General features: G+C 40.2%; 3 protein-coding genes and 1 pseudogene across 3 annotated transcripts; 3 read left to right on the top strand and 1 right to left on the bottom strand.

The window, feature by feature from the left end:
• Positions 1 to 227: 227 nt before the first annotated feature.
• On the top strand, positions 228 to 4,715 carry LOC125472327 (mechanosensitive ion channel protein 6-like). The gene is given in 6 exon segments (XM_048573608.1): positions 228 to 643; positions 645 to 2,338; positions 2,973 to 3,096; positions 3,400 to 3,693; positions 3,795 to 3,997; positions 4,127 to 4,715. Coding segments are annotated over 6 exon segments (2,811 nt in total). The 5' UTR covers positions 228 to 445; the 3' UTR covers positions 4,425 to 4,715.
• Positions 4,716 to 6,189: 1,474 nt separating this feature from the next.
• On the top strand, positions 6,190 to 20,730 carry LOC125472407 (annotated as a pseudogene).
• A 54-nt stretch (positions 20,731 to 20,784) lies between these two features.
• Positions 20,785 to 22,587, bottom strand: LOC125472406 (pentatricopeptide repeat-containing protein At2g17033). The gene is made up of 2 exons (XM_048573781.1): positions 22,198 to 22,587; positions 20,785 to 22,008 (listed from the first exon to the last, which is right to left on the bottom strand). Exons 1-2 carry the CDS (start codon positions 22,570 to 22,572, stop codon positions 20,938 to 20,940), a joined length of 1,446 nt encoding a protein of 481 aa, XP_048429738.1. The 5' UTR covers positions 22,573 to 22,587; the 3' UTR covers positions 20,785 to 20,937.
• A 623-nt stretch (positions 22,588 to 23,210) lies between these two features.
• Positions 23,211 to 26,100, top strand: LOC125472350 (pentatricopeptide repeat-containing protein At1g62260, mitochondrial). The gene is made up of 2 exons (XM_048573660.1): positions 23,211 to 25,704; positions 25,839 to 26,100. The coding sequence occupies exon 1, from the start codon at positions 23,402 to 23,404 to the stop codon at positions 25,439 to 25,441; it is 2,040 nt and encodes a 679-aa protein (XP_048429617.1). The 5' UTR covers positions 23,211 to 23,401; the 3' UTR covers positions 25,442 to 25,704; positions 25,839 to 26,100.
• Positions 26,101 to 26,191: the final 91 nt, after the last annotated feature.

The following is a 26,191-nucleotide window of genomic DNA, read 5'->3' as shown; positions in this document are numbered from 1 at the left end:
TACTAATTCAAGGTTTTTTTTTTTTTGTTGTTGTTATTTTTTTTTTTTTACCCTAAGAAAACCAATAATGGCACAATAGTAATTAAACACCCAACTTAGTGTCATTTGCTATATAGCCGGACTAATTCCCATGCAGAGCGGGCAACACGTTTCTCTGTTGCAGCTTCACTCTCTCTCTCTCTCTCTCTTCCCATGCTCTTAATTAACTCTTTAAAACCGAAGCTTCGTCTTGTTATACAAATACCAGTACACGCGTTAACCTAATTCCAACGAACTACGAACCCTAATTCTTAAATACAAAATTTCAAACCTCTCTCTAATTTTTTTCAACTCCTCTCACATTATAGTTTTTTATTGTTTTTTTCCCTTAAATTTAACAGAAAAAAGACTAATTTTTAATTAGCAGAAGATTTTTTATTATAATTAATAGTAGTGTCGTAGTGTAATGGACTTCTCCATCAAGAAATCATTTAAATCCCATGGCTCTGCCAAGCACACGAGGAAGATCTCCGCCGGAGCAGACGACCCTAACCACGAGGAGCTCCCCATTCTATTAGATCACGACCACCGCCACCACAGCCAGCCGATGACTGACCTCGACTTGTCCGACCGGCGGGAAGTCATTGTCAAGATCGACGAGGGCTGCTGATTCCTCCACCAGGGCCACCATGGACCCCGCCAAAAATGGCGCCAAGATTTGGCGGGAGTCCAGCATCGATTTCTGGAACGGGGACAGCAACGACGACGGCAATGCCGAGAGTTTTGATTTCGTGCAGCGCGGGAAGACGGCCACGGTGCCGGGGGAGGATCCGCCGTCGAAGCTGATTGGGCAGTTCCTGCACAAGCAGAGAGCTTCCGGCGACATGACGCTTGACATGGATTTGGATATGGAGGAGCTGCGGCAGAACGAGCGCGACTTGCCGCCGCTAGCCGAGTTGCCGAGTCCGATGGACTCGCGAAAAGTTTCGTTCCAATCGCCGGCGTCGGACCTCCCCGATACACCGCAAACCGAGTCGGTTCGGAGGCGATACAGGGAGTCCCGCGACGAGGAGCGGCACCGCAGCGGAAGGTTGAGCAACGGACAGGACGACGTTGTCCGCTGTACTTCCAACGCCTCATTCCGCAGAGAGCCTTCGTTCGCGAACAGGTCCGATTTGCTGAGAATAAAGACCAAGTCCAGACTAATCGACCCGCCTGAGGAGCCAGACTTCAAATCGAGCCGAATCCCGCGCTCAGGCCAGATCCCGAGATCGGGTCTGATGAGGTCCGGTATGCTGAGCCGCGGTGGCGACGACGAGGACGACGACCCGTTTCTGGAGGAGGACGTGCCGCACAAGTACAAGAGGGCGAAGTTCAACGCAGTGACGCTGCTTCAATGGGTAAGCTTGATTTTGATCATTGGGGCTCTGGTTTGCACGCTGACGATTCCAGTTTTGAGGCAGAAGAGCTTGTGGAAATTGATATTGTGGAAGTGGGAGGTCTTGATTTTGGTTCTGATTTGCGGGAGATTAGTTTCGGGTTGGGGGATTAGGATCGTGGTGTTTTTTGTGGAGAGGAATTTCTATCTGCGTAAGAGGATTTTGTATTTCGTATATGGAGTCCGAAAGGCGGTGCAGAACTGCCTCTGGCTCGGCCTGGTTCTAATCGCATGGCATTTCATGTTTGACAAGAAGGTGGAGAGGGAGACCAAGAGCGAGGTGCTTGCCTATGTGACGAAAATCTTGCTTTGTCTCTTGATTGGAGTGTTGCTGTGGCTGGTGAAGACGTTGATTGTGAAGGTGTTAGCTTCATCGTTCCATGTGAACTCGTATTTTGATCGGATTCAGGACGCTCTTTTTAATCAGTATGTGATTGAGACGCTGTCCGGGCGCCCTTTGGTTGAGATACAGAATGCGGAGGAGGAGGAGGAGAAGTTGGTGGATGAGGTCAGGAAGCTGCAGAGTGCTGGGGCTACCATGCCTCCTGCCCTCAAGGCAAATGCATTCCCGTCCCCGAGGATTGGGAGGGTGATTGGGAGTGATTCGATGAGGAGTGAGAGGGTGATTGCGAGTAGCGGGCTTATTGGGAAGAGCACCAAGTATTCTAAGCCACTTTCCAAGAGGGCAGAGGAGACCGGGATCACGATTGATCACTTGCATAAGCTCAATCCCAAGAATGTGTCTGCTTGGAATATGAAGAGGCTGATGAATATAGTTAGAAAGGGGCATCTTACGACACTTGATGAGCAGATTCTGGATGCCACTGGTGAGGATGAGGCCGATACCCAGATCAGGAGTGAGGTTGAGGCAAAGGCTGCTGCTAAAAAGATATTTCAGAATGTGGCTAGGCGTGGTTCCAAGTAAGTTTCGATTCTTTCCCATCTTCATTATAACCACACGGGTTTACGATTTGATCTGGACTGTTACTTGGTTTTACCGTGTTCTAGTGTTTCTAAACTTTGGTTCCTATTTGTTTCTTCGTGTGAACTTGATTTTCGATCAATTATTGTTCTCTTCACATTTGGAAGGCGTAGTGTATTCCGTTAGCTGTTTTTGGTTCATCGTGTTCAGTGTTCACTATTCACTATTTCTCCAGTTCCCAAAATTCTAGTTTTAGATATTCAACACCAACTGTTGTACGGAAGATATACATTTATGTTATGTTACTGTTAGTTGACTGCTTCATATCACGTGATTTGTGCTAGATGCCATCTGTATTTAGGTGGCTGTTTTGTGCCACACATATCAATGGATGATAATTCAGTTGGGAAATTAAAATGGGAAACGAGGAGATGCTCCTAAGTCAACGAGGAGATGCTTCTAAGTCGACGAGGAAGTAAGAGAGAAAATAAAAAATAAGGATACAACCTAGAGTGTAAAGGATGCTATATGCCATATGTTTTCTCATTTTAATTTGTCTTGATTTTGTCTTGATTTTTGTCTCCCTTACATTCTATCTTTTGAGCGAATCCAACTTACCCATTTTTCTTGTAGGTTCATCTACCTGGAGGATTTGATGTGTTTCATGGAAGAAGACGAGGCTGTGAAGACTATGAGTCTCTTTGAAGGGGCATCCGAGCACAAAAGAATCAGCAAATCTGCCTTGAAAAATTGGGTGGTAAGTTTCATGTTTAAAGTGTAGGAATCTTAAACAAACCCTGTTAAATTTTGGTTTTAGTTACTTTCGTTGCCCGGCTTACCAACTTAAAATTCCAAAATAGTAGAAGACAGAAAAAGGGAGTTAATCTTTGATAAACAATGCAGCAGATAATTATAGACATTAAACAAATTCATGTATGAACGTGAATGCAACTCCGCAGGAGAGTTTCATGTTAGAGTGTTTAAAACCCCTATGTCATCAAAACAATGCCTGAACGTGGTTTTGATTAGCTTGATAAGTACAGTGCTGAATTGGTTCCAGATCAATGCCTTCAGAGAACGGAGAGCACTTGCTTTGACGCTGAATGATACCAAAACGGCTGTGAATACACTTCATCGCATGGTGAACATAATAGTTGCCATTGTTATAGTAGTAATATGGCTTATTGTGCTGGGAATTGCCACCACCAAATTTCTCTTGTTTGTGAGTTCTCAGCTTGTGGTTTTGGCATTTGTCTTTGGTAACACCTGCAAGACGGTATTTGAAGCAGTTATATTTTTATTCGTGAGGCACCCCTTTGATGTGGGAGATCGGTGCGAAATAGACGGAGTTCAGGTACATTTCTATCTTTACCTGTGTCACATGCTAAGACTTTTTTTTTTCCTTTCTTTTCATTTTAATGTTTGGTGCCTAATTCGTTTATCAATCACTCTCAGATGGTAGTGGAAGAAATGAACATCTTGTCTACAGTTTTCTTAAGGTATGACAACACAAAAATCGTGTACCCAAACAGCATCCTCGCGACGCTGCCCATATTTAACTTCTATCGTAGTCCTGACACGGGAGATGCTATTGAGTTCTGCATCCACATATCAACTCCGCCAGATAGGATTGTTTTAATGAGGCAAAGAATAATCAGGTATGCAGAATTATCATTTGTCACTCCGTACTTAAGAATATTGTATTAGTTTTGCAAAAATGCGGAAAACCTCAACTCCTAACTTTAATGTCTGGTTACTAAATTATTTCCTATGGTTGGCGATTACAGTTACATCGAGAACAAGAAGGAGCACTGGTATCCAGCACCAATGCTTATAATGAAGGATGTAGAAGAACTAAACAGGGTAAGGTTTGCAATTTGGCCTCAACATAGAATGAACTTCCAGGACATAGGAGAAAGGTGGGTAAGGCGAGGCTACTTGGTCGAAGAGATGGTACGTATATTCCAGGAGCTTGACATCCAGTACCGCCTTCTGCCAATTGACATAAACGTCCGTGCCATGCCTGGCATGACTGGCCAGGTTGGCCAGGTTCCCTCTGTTTACACGGCAACTAAAGCCGATTGAGGAAACAAAGCAGTCCATGAAAACTTATCTGATCTCGCCAAGAAGCACATAGAGACTTCTACATCCCTTGGCAATTTGTTGAGAAGCAGAAGGAACCAACGTCATCCGGATGCAGTAGGATCGTGTGGAGAAACGGAGAGGATGATATCCATCTGATATGGTTCGATGGGTTGATCTCTAAGTTAGTTGCATTCAGTTTTTCTCTTTGATTTTGCAGATTTTTCTTAAAGCTATTAGTATTACTCTCTCAATCTCTCTCAATATCTTCATCTCTATATATCTATACATATATATATGCAACTACATATCTATTTATTAAATTAAAAAATTACCACCCTTCCTCAAATAGACTACATTCAAATTCTACATGTCGCTAAACTACTTTGGCAATCTAGTGCCTAAAATTCGAGTTATTATACTTTGGCCAAAGTGATTATCTTTTGTATGTTTCTAATTGATGCGAATATGTAAATTTTCACTTTATCAAAACATCGTATGCAAATGGTCCTTAACTAAAATTATGAGTTATTCTACTTATGCTATTCAAGTGATCATTTTAGGACATCTTCATTGATTATTTAATTGATAGGGCAATTGGGTTGAATTGCCTTTGGCCTAATAAAAAAGCGGTCCACCGGTGTAAAAAATGGAGGGCTGATGGAGTAAAGGCAGCAGCCCGTTGGGTTGCTCATGCAATCATTGCACGGTTTTGCGCCCCTTGGATCAGCAGGAGACACAGCCCCCCATTAGTACATCACAAGGCCAAACGGATCATTATGAATCCAAAAGCTCGGTTGTTGGATTTCCAACGGGAAAAAAAAAATATTTGTAGCTTTTTCTGCAGTCATCCATCCACGTGGTGAGATCCTAGACATCCAACGGTAATAGTTTTGAAAATCAACAATCAATATTATTCTAACATTATTATTCTAACAGTAAAAATCCATAAAATTACCAAACCTTATTCTATTAATAACCAATTATATTCTTCATTCTCCATACCACACTTAATATCTATTTTTTCTACAATCTCCCTTAGGTTTGTTGCAATGCTATTATCTTTCGTTGTATTTAAAATAATTTATTAGAATTAGACTGTATTTGAAAAATATAGACATGTGGAGAATACGGCCAAGAAAACATAAAAATAAAAAATATATATGGGAATGGTAATTGCCTTTGCTTTTGCCCTCCCACTTCCCAAACGGGTGAACTTGCACAAAGATAATTCTAAGGCAATCTAATTGATTTTGTCCTTGCCCTCCAAAAACGGATAAAAATGCTCCTATGAGCCATCTCTCTAAGGGCTGGTTTGGTATTGCTGTGCTTTGAAAAAAAGCTGCTTCTGCTATGCTGTGAGAATAAGCAGCTGTGAAATAAAGCAGCAGAGTGTTTAGTAAACTTTTTTGTAAAAGTGCTTTTGAAAAAAAAAAGCAGTATTATAATGTTTAGTAAACTTTTATGTAAAACAGATGTGAAAAAAAGCCAGTTTTTCAAAGCTGGGTTTTGCAGCTTCTTGGTTTTGGCTTTTTTTCATCCAAAACTGTGAAAAAAAGCTGAAGCTGAATGTTTACCAAACACAAAAACAACTCCCAGCTTTTTTTGATGCCAGCTTTTTTCAGAATCACCTCAGTACCAAACCAGGCCTAATTGAGGTGAACACGTAAATTTCACTTTATTAAATGCAAATGGTCAGTTTTTTTTTTCCCTTTATGATAGGAAGACGATATAAATAGTTTCATTGCTAAGAGCATATCACCCGTTTTAGAGGAGCAAAGGCAAGGGCAAGGCAAGAGTGACAAAAGACATCTTGAAACTGAAAAGAAAGTGACGTCATCAGTTTGGGCTGGGCCCAACTCAGATACAGAAATGGGCCCAATGGAGAGGGAGGCGGCCGATTTCTGACAGAGCGGGAGTGAAGCGGGTACCTTTACTCTGTAGTTCACTACGAAATTAAGAGGGAAGAAGAGAGAGAGAGGGCATGAGAGAGAATGGGAATGGCGAACCTGTCGAGCCTCGTCCACGAGCTCCGAGAACGCATAGCGGCCCCCTCCACCCCTCCTAACAACCGCTACGACGACGATTTGGTGACCGATTCCGCGCCGTCCTCCCCGACCTCCTCCACGCCTCCGTCGTTCCATCTCCCTCAGGTACCCCACGTCCCCTCATCTCTCTCTCTCTCTCTAGTGAAGTACAATGCGACGGCGTTTTGAGCGTAATTTTTCACTGTCTGCAGCGAACGAGCGAGAAGTGATAGCTGTATTGAAGCTCATCGTTATCACTGCCAGGCATTTGCCCGGAGTTTTCCACCATGGAAAGGCCACCGCAATTCTTCCTCTGATCGGTCGCATCTTGCCTTTCTTGGCAGAGCCCTCGTTCCGGTAAGCAAGCGACTTCAATTTTCATTCACGAACTTTTAATTGCTTTTCAGCTTCTTTTGCTTCGTTTGGGAAATTGAAAACAGCTTTGGGGATTGAAAAATGAGCTCATTCTGCGCAAACATTACGTGATTGTGGTTATTTCGATTGCTTTTTGTTGCATTTTATGCTCAAAAGTAGTTTCCGTTGTTTTAGTTCTAGGCATGGGGTAATATTTGAGACTGTTGGACCACTTTTAGCGCTACTTCGTACTGGAGCACGGATGCCTACTGTCAGTTTTTTATTGATTCCATGCTTGTTGTTCGAGGTAAGAATGCAATGTTCAACAAGATGTTAATCGCTTAGTTCGAGTATTTAACAAGTTTTAAATATTACGGAATCAACTAAATTGACTTTAAGGTGTTTTTGTGAGTCCTTCAATGGAATTTTTGATGACCCCGATCCTCTTGGGGATCTTCCAGCAAGTACTAAACCGGATGATGGATTGGTGTCTTGATTAGCCTTATGGGCAAAACAAGGTGGCACCCTTTTGCAACCTGGATGATAAAGATTGTTGTTAGATGCTTAACCGAAGGAACTCTGTATGTGGAAGGACTAATTAATGTGCCTTTTGTTCGGGACGCATGTTCCCTCCTATGTCATGGGGATGCTGATTTGCAGATGGTGAGCATCGATTGCTTTATGCTGGCATTCTTAGTGTAAAAGTCAATTTTATGGTTTTAGTGCGACTTGAAAGAAATATTACAAAGCTGATTCAGTTTCATATATGTAAGCAGCCTTATTCTGTAGAATGCTAACTACCTGAATTTTATGCAAGGCATGTTTTGAATTTGCACGTGTTGTTGGATCAGGGATAAACTATGACATCCTTCCTTATCAAAATATAATCCAATCGATATCAACTATATTAAGGGAGGACAAAGAGGGGTTTCGTGCGTTCAGGTTGAATGCTCAAAACTTTGATTGTTTGCTATTAGAATTTTATTAGAGTGCAAAGTGAAAGTCACCCAATTAAATGAACTTTCAAAGCAATGTTTCTCTTTATGTTACAATTATGAACTATTTTTGGTCAAATTGATTAGTATTATAGTATTAATTTTTGATCCCCTTAAATCACATCACCATGTTGTAGACCTCTCTCATTAGTTCATGTTCTTTTATGCATATAGAAACATCGCTTGTGGTTCTTAGGGTCTTATTGAGTTTACTGCTGATCTATTTTCCATTAAAATTCTCAATGCTTGAGAAGCACTTGTCTCCGAGTTGGGTTTATACACGATTTGATGTTTGGGGACAGTCTGCACGGCACTGGGTTTCAAGTTGATTATGCATGAAACAGAAGAGAAATGAATTTAGACGTGTAAAGACAGGTAATGCATGATGTACTGTGGTAGATATCATATATAGATAGGTATTGCAAACCTGCACACGTTTATGTGGTCTGTACTGCATGGTTGAAAGAGTCATTAGTGCTATTGGTCATCATTATGTATTAGTGGTCTTTGTGGCATAATAAGTTTCTTTTTGGGGAATTTTTTTTGGTTGTATATGAGACTTATAAATGAAATCCTTACATCCAGTATTATATTCTAATTTTACCTTGGTATGCCAAAACTTGGGCTTACATTGCAGAAACATCGTTTATGATTCGTCCTTGGGTGGTTGCCTTGATGCATTACACTGTAATTGCCTGAAGATGTTGTTGAGCTAACAGCTGCCGATTTAGTAGATGTATTTTCTCATTCAATGGGGAGAACCAAAAGCCAGGAGCTTAAGGTTAATAATCATGTTTCATCTGCTTTCTTTGAGAAAAATTATTTATTCTTTTTAGCCATTCATGCCCTGTGTATGGGTAACAGATCTGGGGGATTGATTTGTTCTAGGGTCTTGAAAATAATTTCTATTTCAGGTTGCACTGTGCAATGTATACATACAGATTACAAAAATGTGCCCCCCCCCCCCCCTCTCCCAAAAAAAAAAATCTGGAGGCCAGAGTCTCTCCTTACCCTGCTTCTCGATGATAGATTGCCTAAAAGTAGCTCTCCTTGTAGAGTCTGTACTTAGTCCCAATCTTGTTGGATGGAGAATTACAAATTGTAACTGTCAGAGTTTATCATCACTAAGTGATAAATCAAACGAAAACTCGAGGGTTGGAGAAAAAAGGCCCATACAGGATTTGGATACTTTCAAGAATAAACGGCAAAAGGCAGATGAAGATATTATGAGTTTGGATTCTAATTATCAGGGGAAATGCAAGCGTACTCATACAGTTGCTTGTGAAAGAGAAAATTATGCAGATTATATGCTTAAGTCGCTACTTTCTTTTGTGGAATTTGTAAAACCTCCTGGTGTCCATCCTGATTCTTTAAGACCAGATGCTGCATTAAGAGCTCTTAGCTTGCTTTGCGTTGCCTTCTGTAGATATCCAGAGACCAATCTGTCACTAAGCATCTTTTGTCAGATGTATGCATGGATGCCCTGGGTATGACAGCAGGTATGTTGGTTTAGAATTGTGGACTTTTCATTAGCGTACTCATTTTCACCTACTCCTAAATGAGAGTTATATTATGTAGGCAAAGCAAGGAATTTCAGGTTGCACTTGATATTTCCATCTACCTGGAAGGAATTCACAGCATGCTGCTTTTGCATAGTAAGTAGATGGGTCCTCAAGAATGGTCTTGTTTATGCCATATCGATGTGTTATCTCAGTTTTGGTTCTTAAATTATTTCAAGATAATTGGCAATCTTTTATGATCTTTCTTCCTTTTCTTTCATCTTTTCTGAAGGTACATTGGGTGTTGTCTTTTGGTAAATGCTGAGTATCTGAGTCTCGGTCATCTCATTTTGTGCACCTTCTTGAATAATAAATGGCACCCATTCTGAAATCAGGAAAGAGGCTTGATTTCAGAGATGCATTAGTGACTGAGATCTTCCATATGAAACTCCAGTATGTGTGTTTGTTATTGAAAATGCCAGTTTAAAGTATCACTACCTAGACTGTTTTCAATTTGTTTTTAAAAACTAAAATGTAGAGTAGAGAAGACAAGGTTAAATTTGATAGTTCTCTTTCACTGATGCTGGGAAATGGTTGCTATTGCTGCACTAGATTATCTTATGTCTGTCTTCTTACTAGTACCCCATTCTCTGGGGTTTAATTGTTAAATACTGGAGTTCCATGCATAAGTTGTGATTCCATAGTCGTGAATGTTAATATTTTTATGTTTATATTCAGGCCCCTTAATGATGGAGAGTACAGGGTTCAAAAATAAGAATGTTGATGCAGACCTTGTATATGTCCTAAAGCTTCCATGGACCTATCCTCATGTAGTTCCTGACCCTCATCCTCTGTGGAAATGTAAATGTATCCTGTTCAAGTTGCATTCAAACTTGGTCATATAACAAGTACCGAAACTCAGCTTGAAGTCCAGGATTTGGGCCTTCATGATGAATTTGAAGAAGTTATTATTCAAGCTATAATCTCGATGCCTGTGATTGTCATGTGGTCTGGAATTAGTTGGCTGCCACATGTATCAAGAAGGCTTGTTGAGTAAGAGTACATTTAAATTTTTACTTATTTGTTCTTGCATTTTTCAGATACATTATTAGTAATATATATAATCAAAGTTCTTAAATGTATGAATATATTGATAATACCTGGGGATAGAAAATGGGATCTAATAATTAATGTTACTGGAGGCTTCATCGACGAAAAAAGAGAAAATTATGAAACTTATCTTCTTACTTGAAAAATATCACACAATTAGAAAGGAGTTATCATGGATGGCAATATGCAGGGAAACTTGCAATTTTTACATTCTTACGTAAATGGAAATGGTATTCTGAGGTATTTGGGAGTGGAATTATTTGCAATGCATTTGTAGTTTTGGCTTACGCTATGCTTGCATGATAAGTTCTAGAGTCCTGATGATGTGATTGTAGAAGTAGTAAGGTTATACTAACTCTTCTGTTCCTCAAATTACATTTTTCTCACACTTGCCAGTTATTTGGAGGAGAGAGAAGTGAGAAGGTTAAGAACATTATTCCCTCTTCTCTTGGTTTCTTGTCATGCCTGTATGGTTCTTGTAATGATGGAGATGGCATGAATAGAAGTCGGTGTGAATTAGTTTTAAATATGAAAAATGAGAAACGTAACCAGACAGTGGATTATTTTCTGCAAGGATTCTGGTGTTCAAAGTGTGACAAAACCGTTCAACTCAATTCTGAGTCATGTTCAAAAGTGATACATCTGCCTGATATGCACAACACAGAAACTAGTTTGGATTGTATTTTGCCCATCTGCAGTCTCTATTTCTCAAACTTCTTTACGATGAATCATCGGAAGAGGTCCAAGTATCTTGTGTGAAAAATATTTGCTGAATATTTGTACACGGGAGCATAAGGAATCTGATTGTGTCTAGATTTGAAAGAATTAAGTGTGTTGAATATTTACTCCTTAATGGTAAGAAGGCTGTAAGAGATGCATTCTGCACTCAGATTAGTTCATTCCTTGAGGATTCTTTTTTGAGTTGCTTATTTCCTGATGAGGATGCGTCAAGTAATAGTAAAGAACAAGCCTTTTCAGAAACTAAAGACCCCCAAATCTTTGAGACTCTTTTGGAATCAACAGCAGAAATAATGAGTTGATATTTACAGTCAATTATTCTTGTTTTCTCATTTATTGTTGGTTGATCAGCTTGATAATCAACACATGACAGTGAGACTGAAGGCATCAAAGTTGATACAGAAATCTTGCTACTTTCATCTTAAAGGAGGATTTGAACTAATACTTTGGAAAGTTGTTCATGTTCGAAATGAACTATTTGATTATTTATCTGTGAGGCTGTCTAGCCATCCAATTATGGTCAAAGAGTTTACAGAATCTGTTCTTGGTATTGCAACAGAAGAACTTATCAGGAAAATGATTCCTGTTGTTCTTCCGAAACTTGTGGAGTCTCAGCAGGATGATGATCAAGCACTTGAAACATTATATGAACTGGCCAAGTGTTTAAACACTGATTTGGTGCCTCTTATAGTTAATTGGCTACCAAAAGTGCTAGCTTTTGCTCTCCATCGAGCAGATGCGCAAGAGTTAGTTGTTGCTTTGCAGTTTTACCACACACAGACTGGTTCTGACAAACAAGAAATCTTCGCAGCTGCATTACCTGCCCTTTTGGACGAACTCATATGCTTTTTAGATGGAGGTGATTCAGATGAGATAAACAGAAGGTATGAAGTTGTACTCTCCCCCATTGTTTTTGCAAGTGCATCCTGTTGGTTATAATGTTCTTTTCACTCAGATATGCCTGAGGAATTCTTTTAATACTTTAAATTTTAATTTCTTTAGGCTACTAACTAGTGAGATTGTGAATATCTGTAGCACGGATATGTACTAGTACAATTCTTCTGTGCTGCAACAGATGCAAGAATTCTGCCAACGTATTAACGTTTCATATATGCTTACAGGTTAGCAAGGGTTCCTGAGATAATAAAAGAGGTTGCTAGAGTTCTGACTGGTGGTGAAGATCTTCCAAGCTTTTTGAGGAGTCATTTTGTTGGCCTTCTTAACAGTATTGACAGAAAGATGCTCCATGCAGAAGACATTTTACTGCATAAACAAGCCTTACAGAGTATTGAGATGCTGATTAAAATGATGGGTTCTCATCTTACTACTTAGTTCCTAAACTGATGGTTCTTCTCATGCATGCTATTGGTAAAGAAGCCCTCCAGAGTGAGGGTCTTTCTGTGCTGCATTTTTTCATTGTGCAGCTGGTAAAAGTATCACCAGATAGCACTAAACATGTAATCTCTCAAGTTTTTGCTGCCCTTATTCCTTTTTTAGAGAGACATGATGAAAATCCTATAATCTAGATAAAGTGGTAAAAATTTTGAAGAACTTGTGCCAAATAACAGGGTAGTTCTAAAGCAGCATATACGTGAGTTCCCTCCGTTGCCCAGCGTTTCAGCTCTAACAGAAGTGAACAAGGCTATACAAGAAGTGCGAGGGTCAATCACATTGAAGGATCGATTGTGTGATGTTGTGGATGGTTTGAATCATGAGAGCGTAACTGTGAGATATATGGTAGTTTACGAGTTGAGCAAGTTGTTGAGCCTAAACAGGATGAGTTTACATCTCTGATAACTGCTGAAGGTGGTACAGATATGGATCTTTTGAGTTCTTTAATCACATCCTTACTAAGAGGATGCGCAGAAGAATCAAGGACTGCAGTTGGACAGCAGCTGAAGTTGGTGTGTGCTGATTGCCTTGGGCCCCTGGGTGCAGTTGACCCTGCTAAACTGAAAGGATTTTCATACCAACGCTTTAAAATTGAATGCTCGGATGATGACTTTATCCATGATTTAATTCACAAGCACCTTGCAAGGGCTTTTAGAGCTGCACCTGACACTGTAATTCAAGACTCAGCTGCATTGGCTATACAGGAACTGTTAAAGATTGCAGGTTGTGAGGCCTCATTAGATGAGAATGCTGATTCATCCACATCAGAGACTCCAAGGGGCAAAGAGCCTTTGAATGTTGCTGCATCTGGGATTATGAGTACTGATGGTAGCATTCAGATGAATAGAAGGGGTCAAAGATTATGGGATAGATTCTCCAATTATGTTAAAGAGATAATTGCCCCTTGCTTAACCTCTAGGTTTCAACTTCCCAATTTTGCTGATTCTTCATTCGTTGGCCCAATTTACAGGCCATCTATGTCATTCAGGAGATGGATATTCTCCTGGATAAGAAAGTTGACTTCACATGCCACTGGTCCTTGTAGCAGCATTTTCAATGCATTTCGAGGTGTAGTGTGTCATGATATGCAGACAGCAAATTTATCTGCTTCCATATCTGGTTCTTAATGCTGTTTGTCATGGCACAGAGGGGGCATGTCATGGCATAACAGAAGAAATCCTACGTGTTCTTGGTGTTGCAGCATCTGATAATAGTGGGGATGCAGCTCATGGAGTGAAGGGTGGGAAAATTGAAGTTTGCATTCAAGCTGTGTTCCCTCTCCTTGATAATCTTGGTCAATGGGTGGATGACACTAAACAAGAATTAGCTCTTTCCCAGGCTTCTCAATCATTGGCTTCTAAGCAACTAGCATCAAAGACAAAGGATCAAACTTGTAACTCTTCTGCAGATCAGGAGCATCTCCTTGTACAATGTAAATATGTTTCAGAACTGTTGTCAGCAATTCCTAAGGTAACCCTTGCCAGGGCCTCCTTCAGTGCCAGGCTTATGCAAGGTCTTTAATGTACTTTGAGTCATATGTGAGGGGAAAGTCAGGTTCTTTCAACCCTGCATCTGATAAAAGTGGCATCTTTGATGATGAAAACATTTCATACCTAATGGAAATATACAGCTGCCTAGATGAGCCTGATGGCCTTTCTGGCTTTGCATGTTTACGTAAATCTATGGGATTACAAATTGCAGGGTGCATGCAAGGTGTGCAGGCAGCATGGAGGCTTGGCAGGTGGGATTTGATGCATGAGTATCTTAGTGGAGCTGATGAAGAGGGTCTACTTTGTAGCAGTTCTGAAAGTAATGCCTTATTTGATATGGATGTTGCAAAGATTCTCCAGGCAATGATGAAGAAGGATCAGTTCTCAGTTGCTGAAAAAATTGCCCTCTCAAAGCAAGTGCTCATTGCTCCTCTTGCTGCTACAGGCATGGATTCCTATGTACGGGCCTACCCGTTTGTTGTAAAACTTCACCTTCTACGAGAGATTGAGGACTTTCACTCTCTTCTTGTTGATGAGTCTTTCTTGGAGAAATCATTCCAACTGGGTGATCATGGTTCTCCCAATTGAGGGAGAACTGGAAAATCGTCTCAGGTTTACACAGCCATCTCTCTGGGCAAGACAGCCACTTTTGGCCTTCTGCAGATTGGTTTTTGCTGCCAGTGCTCTGGGAGCTCAAGTTGGGAACTGCTGGCTTCAATATGCAAAGCTCTGCCGCATGGCTGGTCATATTGAGACAGCAATCCAGGCAATTCTAGAAGCTCAAGCTACAGGTGGACCTAATGTTCACATTGGAGAAGGCTAAACTTCTATGGAGCACCCGGCGATCTGATGGTGCCATTGCACGGTTGCAGCAGTCTCTCCTGAACATGCCTGTAGAGATTGTTGGTTCCTAGGCAATTTCATCAATTACTAGTCTTTCACTGGTTCCACTGAACCACCCACTTTTAGTTTGTGATGCTCAAGCTTTGAATGAGAATCGAGATATTGCAAAGACCCTACTCCTCTATACTAGGTGGATCCAACACACTAGGCAAAAGCAGAAAGAAGATGTATTATGTCTTTATACAAGGGTGAGGGAACTGCAGCCCAGGTGGGAGAAGGATATTTCTACAGTGCTAAGTATTGTGAGGAATTGCTTGCTGATGCCAGGAAATGTCAGGAAGAAAACATTGAACTTGGTGCAAGGAAAATGCCATCAAATAGTGCGATTGTTGGTTTTCCAAATTTAAGCACTGAGAAGCCTTGGTGGTCTTATGTACCTGATGTACTGTTATTTTATGCAAAGGGGCTTTTTAAGGGTCACAAAAATCTCTTTCAAGCACTTCCAAGATTGTTAACCCTATGGTTTGCCTTTGGAAGTATGTATCTAACAAGTGGCACTGCATCCAGTAAAGAGTTAAAAAAAACTCATGAGAAGGTAGCTATTGGATGTCGAAGATGAACTTAAATTTGTTTAGTTACATTTAAACTCTAGTTTCTCCATTCTATGTTCCTTTCTATTTTGTTTAGGTAATAAAAATCATGCAAGGATGTTTGAAGGATTTGCCAACATTAATAGTGGTTAACAGTACTACCACAGTTGGTTTCCAGAATTTTCCACCAGAATGAGGAAGTTGTTCGATTGGTCAAAAACATAATCACAACTGTTCTCCGGCAATACCCACAACAAGCGCTTTGGATTATGGCAGCAGTTTCAAAGTCGACTGTTCCTTCAAGGCAGGAGGCAGCTGCAGAAATCCTACAGGCTGCACGGAAAGGGTTCAGCCAAGGAAATACTGGCAGCAATCTATTTGTTCGGTTTGCAACTCTGATTGATCACTTAATTAAGTTGTGCTTCCATCCTGGTCAGTCAAAGGCAAAAGCAAGTAATATCTCAATGGAATTTAGTGCCTTAAAAGAGGATGATGCCACTGGGAATTATCATGCCAATTCAGCAGTCTCTAATTATTAGCCTACCAACATATGATGGGAAGCTCAGTGACTCACTTAGATATGATATTTTTTCGGCAATTGATCTTCCTACAATATCAGGAATCGGTGATGAGGCTGAGATTCTTTCATCTCTTCAACGGCCTAAAAAGGTAGGTTCTATATCTTAACATACTTGTAACTCAATTGATTAATCTGTGGTATGCCATAGCAGCGAATATATTGAAAAGGCATCATACGACCAAATTTCTTATGCATGCTGGTTTGTCCTCCTAATGCTTATGAATTGATTTTTAAAGTTACGAAATAGCAGAACAAACCCTCCCACCCGCTTTTTTCAAACTTAATAAAAAGTTATAATCGCCAATCACCATCTGGAAATCATTTCTAAATTACATGCCGAGTCCAATAATGACCGGATAGATTTCTAAGATAACTTGTGGTAAAGAGCAAAAACTGTGGATTTGGAGAAGATTTTCGGAGAGTTATCTGAGTTTTTCCTATTGTCACTTGGGCATGTCCTGTGAACTGGCTATTTTTTATGTCATCACATCATCTTTGTAATATTTAATCATCCTCTTTTGCATTTCAGATTGTTTTATTAGGCAGTGATGGCATTGAACGCCCACTCCTCTACAATCCCAAGGATGATTGATAAGCTCATATTTATATATATTTTATATCAAATTCACTTGTCTTTTCTTAGTTAGTTCCTTATATTTTTGAGTTATTTACCTTGTTTTTGTGTTTTGTAGGATTTGTCAAGTAAAGAAAAGAAAAATAACACAAGTGGAATGTTAAGTAATAAATTCGTCAAAACTGCCTGTGCAGGTCAGCTGACTTTGGAAGCAAGTTGCGGACAGCTCAGAATGAATTAGAGAATGAGCCTTATATGCTTGGAAAGCTACGGATGTCTATTTTCTGGAGCATTTTACGGATTGTTAATATCATTTTTCTAGAAAAAGTTATGGCCGTTCAAACACTGAAAGGTTCCCAGGAGGCTGAGCAGTTTGTAACTGACAAGAAAGCATTGAAAGCAATAAATCCCATAAAACTAACAGCCAAAACTGATGCAGCCAAGAATAAGCCAGCTAACACCTATTCAAATATCAGAGGAAATGAAAAATTAAGTAAGAGTAATGGGCATAAAGGCTGCCCAAAGAGTTACAATTGTTTTAGCATTTCCTCCCACTTATTGTAATCACTAAATGGCTGTTAGTGGGGGGAGTTATGGAGAAAAAACTGTGGCAGCAGAAAAGAAGAAAAGACCTACAAGTTGCAGCAACAAAGGGGGAGAAAAAGTGTGAAAAAAAGAGAGAAAAAAAAAAAAAAGAAGCAAAGCAAGGGAAAAAGGCAAGGCTGCTGCGTTGGGGAAGGAAGGAAAGGAAGGAGGAAATCTTGGCATTCTCTTCTCTCGGTTTTATCTTCTCAACTCATGTCTTTCTTTTGGTTTAATTTGAGAATTATGTGTAACTAATTTTTAGTAGTTAGGGGCTGTTTTGAAGCCCCGAATATGATTGCAAGTTTGTTATGACATTTCGTTTGAATTACTTTTACGAATGGATGAAAATTGGTTCACTACTTGTCTCATTGATGAATTCTTTTTGTGTTTTCTATGGATGCATACTTGGTAAACATATCTAGGATTCTAATGCTATGAATATGTGTGTGCCTGCCCTTGTCGAATGAGGACCTACATATGTTCTAGAGTAGTACTTGTTAATTGCGATTAACATGTGAATCAATTTCTAGGATAAGTAAGACAACGCTAGTACTTACGATGCCTTGTGATGACTCAAATTCTTTTCGTTCTTAATGATTTCTACTTGTTAAATCTATGAACACACCATTCGAGATTGCATGTTAGGGACTAAGTTAAGTTGAAAACGTCATTCTCTTAACATACTACATAAGAAAGAGTAATAGGTTGAGTTCTAACATTGAGCCAACTTGAGCATCTTCATCTAAAAATGAAAGGAATTTAAATGAAACATAACATGTTTGCATGATTATTTGGTGGTGGATGGCAATTCCCCTAACTCGTTTTTCTTAATTTGTGAACTACTTAAAAATCTGTCTCTGTCTTGTTTTTGTTCGATTTAATTTAAATATCAAATCAACTCCAAAAATCCCAAAAATTTGTATGAGTGTAGCTCTGTGTGTCTAGTATCTGCATATAAAATTTCGTAGACTTTAGATAAGTGTAAGTCAGTCTAATAATTATTTTTCGGTGGCTGGTCAGTAGGGACAGCAGCCCAGTTTTTGTGACATTTTAAGTAGTTAGATAAAACAATCTTCTGCGGGAAAGACTCTTATTTTCATATGCTACAATTGACAAATATTATTGTTAATAAGGAAAATTAATAGGACATTTGTGTGCTACTTTGTCGTGTGCTTTTAATCCTATCAATGACCTCAGGAAAGATGCCCGCATGATGGAGTTCACTGCAATGATAAACTGTTTGCTGTCTAAATACCCAGAAAGCCGTCTAAGGAAACTCTACATTCGCACCTTTGTGGTAATTCCTTTGACAGAGGAATGTGGCATGACAGAATGGGTGCCTCACACTTGTGGACTTCGGCATATACTTCAAGACATATATATTAACTGTGGAAATTTTGATAGGCAAAAGACAAATCCTTATATTAAACGGATTTATGACCAATGCCAAGGTAAAATACCAGAAGATGTGATGCTGAAGGACAAAATTCTTCCAATGTTCCCCCCAGTATTCCATAAATGGTTCTTGACCATTTTTTCTGAGCCAACTGCTTGGTATAGGGTTCGGATTGCTTATGCACACACCACTGCAGTTTTGTCGATGGTTGGCCATATTGTAGGGCTGGGTGATCGACATGGTGAAAACATTCTTTTTTATTCTACAACGGGAGACTCTGTTCATGTTGATTTCAGTTGCTTATTTGACAAAGGCTTGCAGTTGGAGAAGCCTGAGCTGGTGCCTTTCAGGCTGACTTAGGTGAGAGAAGCGTATGCATAAATGTTGTTTTCCTTGTGGCAAGTTTCTGATACTTTCTTCTTTTTTTTTTGGACCAAAAAGTAAGCATAACTATATTTAATTAGGCTGTTTATTTATTGGTTGATGAGTACCATCTGCGAGAAGAAAATAAAGAAGATATCTGTATCCGAAAATAAAAGAAGTCATTATGTGTTGATTATCAAAATTATCTAACATGACTAGAATATTTTAGTTTGAGCACAATAAATACTTCATCTACTAACGATTGTAATATAATCATTTCCAATCTTAATTGTTTCTTATTAATTTTCATGGCGACTGTTATGACACCTGCAGAATATGATTGATGGCTTGGGCGTCACTGGATATGAGGGAATCTTTTTGAGGGTCTGTGAAATCACAGTTTCAGTACTGAGGATGCATAGGGAGACTTTAATGAGCGTTGTTGAAACTTTCGTCCACGATCCTCTTGTGGAATGGACAAAATCTCACAAGTCCAGCGGAGTAGAAGTTCAGAATCCACATACACAGGTTTCAATCTTTCGTTATCTTCTATTGAAGTTGTTGTGACAGGTTTACCTTAACTGTCATATTTTCTTTTTAAATGTAAAGGTAGTAATGGCATTGATTTATCATTTCGTAATAGATCTAAGTTGGGATTTTCGCAAGGCCTACCATGTCGCAAGTTGACTAAAAAGCGTTTCTTAGATTAAATTGTCCCTAGAAGACAGAATAACCCTGTATCATTATTGCATTTACATTCTAGGTCCAGTGTAGTGTTTCTTAGTCTTTCATAAGCAATATCCACCTGATAGAATGGGAGCAAAGATTTTCTTTATGCAATGCCCATTGGTATTGATCTATAATCTGAAATTTAAAGTAATATCTAACTGATGAATGTGGAAATAGATTAATGGGTTGGGACTTGGGAGGGAGCAAGGAATTTTTTATGGTAGTGATGCTGTTCCATTGCACGTTTAAACTGAATTGATAAGTTTTGATGTCTTTTTTTTTTTTTTTTTTTTTTTTTTTAAGTTCAGAATTGCATTTGTGATCCATGTTTGTGAACACTAAATGGTGTTCTAATATCAACATTTCAGCGAGCAATCAGTAACATTGAGGCAAGGTTGCAAGGAGTAGTAGTTGGTGTCGGAGCGGCACCATCTTTGCCACTGGCTGTAGAAGGTCAGGCTCGTAGATTAATAGCTGAAGCAGTCGCCCCAAAAATCTTGGAAAGATGTATATCTGGTGGATGCCTTGGTTTTGAAGTGTAATTGATCAAGGGTTCTGATTTAGAGTTGAATCAACGAAGCGTTTGCGCTTCATGACAACCCTAGAGTTAGCCAACAGCAAAAGATTAAACAAAGAGTATTTGTTGGGGTGGTATTGTGGCTTTATGGTTCAGTAGATCCATCAAAAGAGGCCTCAATTGTACAATTTTTCCACTCGAACTGATGAATGTGCACTGTATCATACCCTTACCGTGACGGCTGACGGCTTGCTTGCTCAATGGCCATTTTGTGTGGTGGAGGGGTTAGGATTGGACAAGCATTAAGCACTCTCTGCATATGTGATGTTGTTTTGGAGATGTTGCCGATAATTTGTATACTTCATGCTTGTAACATGTTCCATTGTAAATGTACTTTCCTTCGATGGTATTTTTGGATGAAGCTGGAAATGCCAGTTTGCTATCCAATTTTTGTAGATGCAAACACGTAATTGACTGTAATTTCTAGAGTAAATATTTCTGTATCAAAAGCTTGATTAGATTTTCAACTGGATAAAAGCGTTTAGGGACCACTTGAAGTGCTTTTTTAGGAACCCCTTGGATTTGTTTTTAATGAAAGTACTTTTAGCAGCAGCACTTAGAAGTAAAAGTGTTATCCACAAAAGTAATCCTAAACGAGCCTTGGTGAAAACCTAACGCAAAAAAGCGCATTCTAGGCAATGTCAAGCATGCCGGGTTTATCACACAGTTCTATCTCAATCACTCGCAAATAACCAGTCCTTCACAGCTCTCCCCTTGGCAATGAAACAACCAACATTCTTCCTGTCGATTCTCATCGGACTTCCCATCCGATGCATCATCACCTTAACCAGACCTTTAACCGGCGACTCCCCTCTAACACTGCTATGCTTCCCCAACCCGCAAACGATGACAACCTCTGCCGGGATCACACATTCCCCACAGTTAAACCTGTGTCTCATTCCCTCAAACCACTCTAACATTATCAAGTAAGCCGAACCCAAATGCAAACCATGCAAATCCAACTTAGCCTCCAAAGACTCCCACACCATCACCTCCTCCAAAACCGTTGATCCAACCAACTCTTTAACCACCAAACCCTCATCACCATTCAAAACCCCATTGAGTTCTTCAATCGAACACGGAACATCCTTCGGATCTTGCAGCATTGCCATGATCGTAGGGCACGAATTCAAGACTGAATTGTAAGTCCTAATAGAGAAAGGAAGCCTCAAATTTTTCATTTTTCGGAGCCACAGAACCATTGCAGCCAGCTCACTATAAGCTCCATATGACGAAAGAACCATATTTGAACAGATTGTATCAACAGCAAGCCCTTGGTCCTCCATGTTCTTCACAACTTTCAGCATTTCTTCAAAAAGTCCTAATCTTCCATACCCATAAACTACAGACCTGAACTCGAAAACCGATGGTTTGAGTCCTTTAACCATCATTTCCTCAATCAAAATGTCTGCTTCCTGTGGTCGATCCATCGCGCATAAACCCCCAACCATCGATTCAAAAGCCCGGCGCTTAACATAAACAGAGGAAGAATTACGAAGAAGCTGATGGAGGTAACTGTAGGTACTATCAAATCCATGCTTTGAACTTAGCTTAGAGTGTGATTCAAGCAACTGGCAATGAAAAAGAGCAAGCTCCCGTTCCCTGGATCCTAATTTGGATATGGTTTCGGAGATTAGAGCTTCAGATTGGCTGTGCAGGCCTTGCTTGTCGAGCAGGGCAGCAAGGGATGCCACCAACTTGGGATTCCATTCAAACCAAGACTCTTCTGTGATTTTTGAGTACAACTGCAAAAACCCAATTCAAAAACTTAGCTGAAATTGTAGAGCTGAAAAGTAATTACTTGTTTGGATGCTGAGAAAACAAAACCAACCCAAATGGATAATTGGATTTTGTTGGAAACCCAATTAAGACATAGCAAAAGATTTAGTTTAGAGAGAGAGAGAGAGAGAGAGAGAGGGAGGGGTGTAACTTACAGGGAAGGCAAGGGAGGAGAGATGGGGGGGAGTGGAGTCAGGAGAGAGAAGATAGGAGAGAGTGCTGAGAGCAATGGACTTTGGGGAACTTGATAGGAATTTGGATATCAATTTGTTTGTGAACTTGGGGTCTCTGGCATTAGCTGCGAGCTTGGTCAGAAAGCGTTGGCCTTGTTTGGTAAGTACGCATTGGACAGATGATGCTAATGGCGGCGTCGGCCGTGGTTGGTGGTGTTTCCACGGCGATGCTATTGAAAACGACAGTTGTCCGCTGCCAATGCCTCCCAATGTTTCCATTAGGCTGGGGCTCAGCATACCAAAGCGGCGACCCAGTGCCCGCTGCGCTGTGTTATGGCGAATGGCGTGGAGGCTCATCTGGGCTTATCATTTGATTGGGCTTTTCATTTGATTGAATCGAGCTACAAGTCCTTTGCGTGAATTCTCATATTTTTTTTTTACTTAATTATTTCGACAAATTTCGAAAAATAGTCGATGTTTGAATGTTATAACTTTTCTTCGGGAAGGTAACCGATCAAGTTGGAGTTGTTGTCGGGGAGGGTGTGGACTGTGGAGGGGTGCAGACGAGTTGAGGCAGTGGGATTCATATACTTTTCTTTAAAAAAAATTGTTTTGTTAAAATTTGTAATTTTAAAGTTTAGGGCAAATGGGAAGCACACATAAACGATTAGAATTTTTTTTTGTTGGGTGTTTGTACACATGGCACAAACTTGACAAGCAAAATAATGTTGTCGTTGGCATACCATCACTTAAAAGCCAAATCAATATTTTGACTAACATACATATGATATTGTAATTTGTAACTAAATTACAAGTTTATGTATGACATTTTAATATTTGAAAATGAAGTATGAGATTGCAATTGAATCCAAACTTGAGACCATAAAATGCAATTGCACCCTTTTATGTGATATAACACGTCCTTACTTATATTACTCATTGTATATAAGACTTTTTCTGTTGCGTGTGAGAGAGTTGACACATAGGGCAACCTTATACAAGACTCTCAGTAGCCATGTTACAGCCTTGAGGAGGCTGCTCGCGAGCGGTTCGCTATAACAAAATTTAAGTGCAACCGAGTGTATGTATCTCTTACATCATTGTTTAAAAATTTTGCTTTCTTAATTGTACGCGCCAAATGCTTTCATGCAATTAAGTTATAACTTTCGAGTGACGCTGTCCTTCAATGACTCTCATTCGGAGAATGATTCTCGGCAATGCAAACGGTGTCGTATTCCGACTCATCACTGTGCCTCAAGGTCTCCGTCTTCGTCCACTCGCCATCCCCATATCCAATCCTGCGTCCGTACAGTCCTCTCGTTTTGCCTCAACTTCGAAACCCAGAAGTTCCACTCAGACCCGAGACGGCAAAAACTTCTTCGCATTGAACAAAAGGATCTCCCATTTGATCCGAACCGGTCACATAGCCCAAGCCAGGGAAGTGTTTGATCAAATGCCTCAACGAAATGTGGTGACTTGGAATTCAATGATTACTGGGTACGTAAAACGCAGAGAGATGGTGAAGGCGCGCAAGCTGTTCGACGAAATGCCTGAGAGAGACGTTGTAACCTGGAATTTGATGATATCGGGGTATATATCTTGTCGCGGGAGTAGGTACATTGAGGAGGGGAGGATTTTGTTTGATGAAATGCCAGAAAGGGATTGCGTTTCTTGGAACACAATTATTAGTGGGTATGCTAAGAACGGGAGAATGGCTGAGGCGTTAGACCTTTTTAATAGAATGCCGGAGCAGAGTGTTGTTTCTTGGAATGCAATGATTACTGGGTTTTTACAGAATGGTGGCGTTGTGCATGCGATTGAGTTCTTTGAGAGAATGCCAGACCGAGATGGGGCTTCTCTTAGTGCGCTTGTTTCGGGGCTTATTCAGAATGGCAAACTGGATGAAGCTGCGAGGATAATTATCGAGTGTGGGAATAAGGATGATGGAAGAGAAGATTTGGTGCATGCTTATAATACGTTGATTGCAGGTTATGGTCAGAGAGGACGGGTTGAAGAGGCACGAAAGCTTTTTGATCAAATCCCATTTTCACACAAGAAGGGAAAGGAGGGCAATGGGAGATTTGAGAGAAATGTTGTGTCATGGAATTCGATGATTATGTGCTATGTGAAAACTGGAAATGTTGTTTCTGCCAGGGAACTTTTTGACCAAATGGTAGAACGAGACACCTTTTCGTGGAATACCATGATCAGTGGCTATGTTCATGTGTCAGATATGAAAGAGGCCTCTAGCCTCTTTAGTATAATGCCAAATCCTGATGCACTCTCATGGAATTCATTGATCTTAGGCTATGCCCAAATCGGTTCTTTAGAACTGGCTTGTGATTATTTTGAGAAGATGCCCCAAAAGAACCTAGTCACTTGGAACTCCATGATAGCAGGGTATGAGAAAAATAAAGACTTTGTAGGAGCAGTCAATCTCTTTTCTCGGATGCAACTCGAAGGAGAGAAACCTGATAGACACACTTTGTCTTCAGTTCTCAGTGTGAGTACTGGGTTGGTGGATCTAAGTCTTGGCATGCAGATTCATCAGCTGGTGACAAAGACGGTTATTGCAGATGTGCCAATAAACAACTCCCTTATAACAATGTATTCGCGATGTGGTGCGATAAAAGAGGCACAGACTATTTTTGATGAAATGAAACTGCAGAAAGATGTGATCTCTTGGAATGCAATGATTGGAGGCTATGCATCTCATGGTTTTGCTGCAGAGGCTTTGGAACTTTTCAGTTTGATGAAGAGGTTAAAGGTGCAGCCTACTTATATAACATTTATCGCAGTGTTGAATGCATGTGCTCATGCAGGATTAGTTGAAGAAGGCTGGAGCCAATTTAAATCCATGATTAGTGAATTTGGCATTGAGCCAAGTGTTGAACACTATGCCTCCCTTGTGGACAACATTGGCCGGAATGGGCAGCTTGCGGAGGCCATGGATTTGATCAATAGCATGCCATTTGAACCAGACAAGGCTGTATGGGGAGCATTATTAGGTGCTTGTAGAGTGCATAACAATGTAGAGTTGGCCCGTGTTGCAGCTGAAGCATTAACGAGACTCGAACCTGAAAGCTCAGCTCCATATGTACTGTTATACAATATGTATGCTGATGTTGGACAATGGGATGATGCAGCAGATGTGAGATTAATGATGGAAAAGAATAATGTAAGAAAGCATGCAGCCTATAGTCGAGTTGAGTCTTCCAATTTGTGAGGATTTCCTGAGCTGATTGCATGAAGTCAGTTACTCAGAACCTCGGACCGGAAAGACAGCTGTGGGCTAACTGGGTATGAATCGGGTTATGCAGACGCAATGAGCTTCGATGAATAGTATGAACACTTTTTCAGGTGTCAATCTGCTGGATATGAAAGCATACATGTTGCTACCGTAATGTTTAACAAGACCTTGCTGTTTCTTCGTATTTGGCGTACAAGTCAGAGTAACTGACATAATTTTGAGATCGGTGACGGAAACAGGTGAGGAGCGGGTACATTGTTAATTTAACCTCTGCCAAGTCCTCACCGGTGAAGTACGGTAAATATGTTGTCTATCTACTCTAGAACCGTGGAAGTTGACATACTGTATTTTCCTTTTACCCTCCTCTGGATAGGATCTGCGGTCTCGTGGGAGAAGCAAACTTAAAGGTGTTGTTGATATACAGAAATGCATCCAGAGAGTTCAAGAATGTTTTTTGTACTCATCAAGAGATGGAAAAGTCTAATGGGTCTCGGGTTTTGTTAACTTCGATACTGCTCAGAGTAATCTGGCCATAAATTTGTGTTATAGGAGCAGTTTTATGAAGTTTTCACCGGCCAGTCAGCTGTGTATTTGCTATTGTACTTTAAAATGGCATCAGAAAACGAGGTTGATAATTACGGGGCTTACTCATTTCTGTACGTCTTAAGACGAGAGAAACTAACTTCAAGAACTGAAGTTAAAAAAAGCCTAAACCCCAAACCATCT

The sequence above is a fragment of a genome, unplaced genomic scaffold (assembly GCF_019419815.1).
Source record: "Pyrus x bretschneideri cultivar Hongxiangsu unplaced genomic scaffold, Pyrus_bretschneideri_v1 Contig7, whole genome shotgun sequence".
In the NCBI taxonomy this organism is placed as follows: Eukaryota; Viridiplantae; Streptophyta; class Magnoliopsida; order Rosales; family Rosaceae; genus Pyrus; species Pyrus x bretschneideri.
The sequence above is the reverse complement of the archived record's forward strand: the minus strand, read 5'-3'. Positions and strand labels throughout refer to the sequence as shown.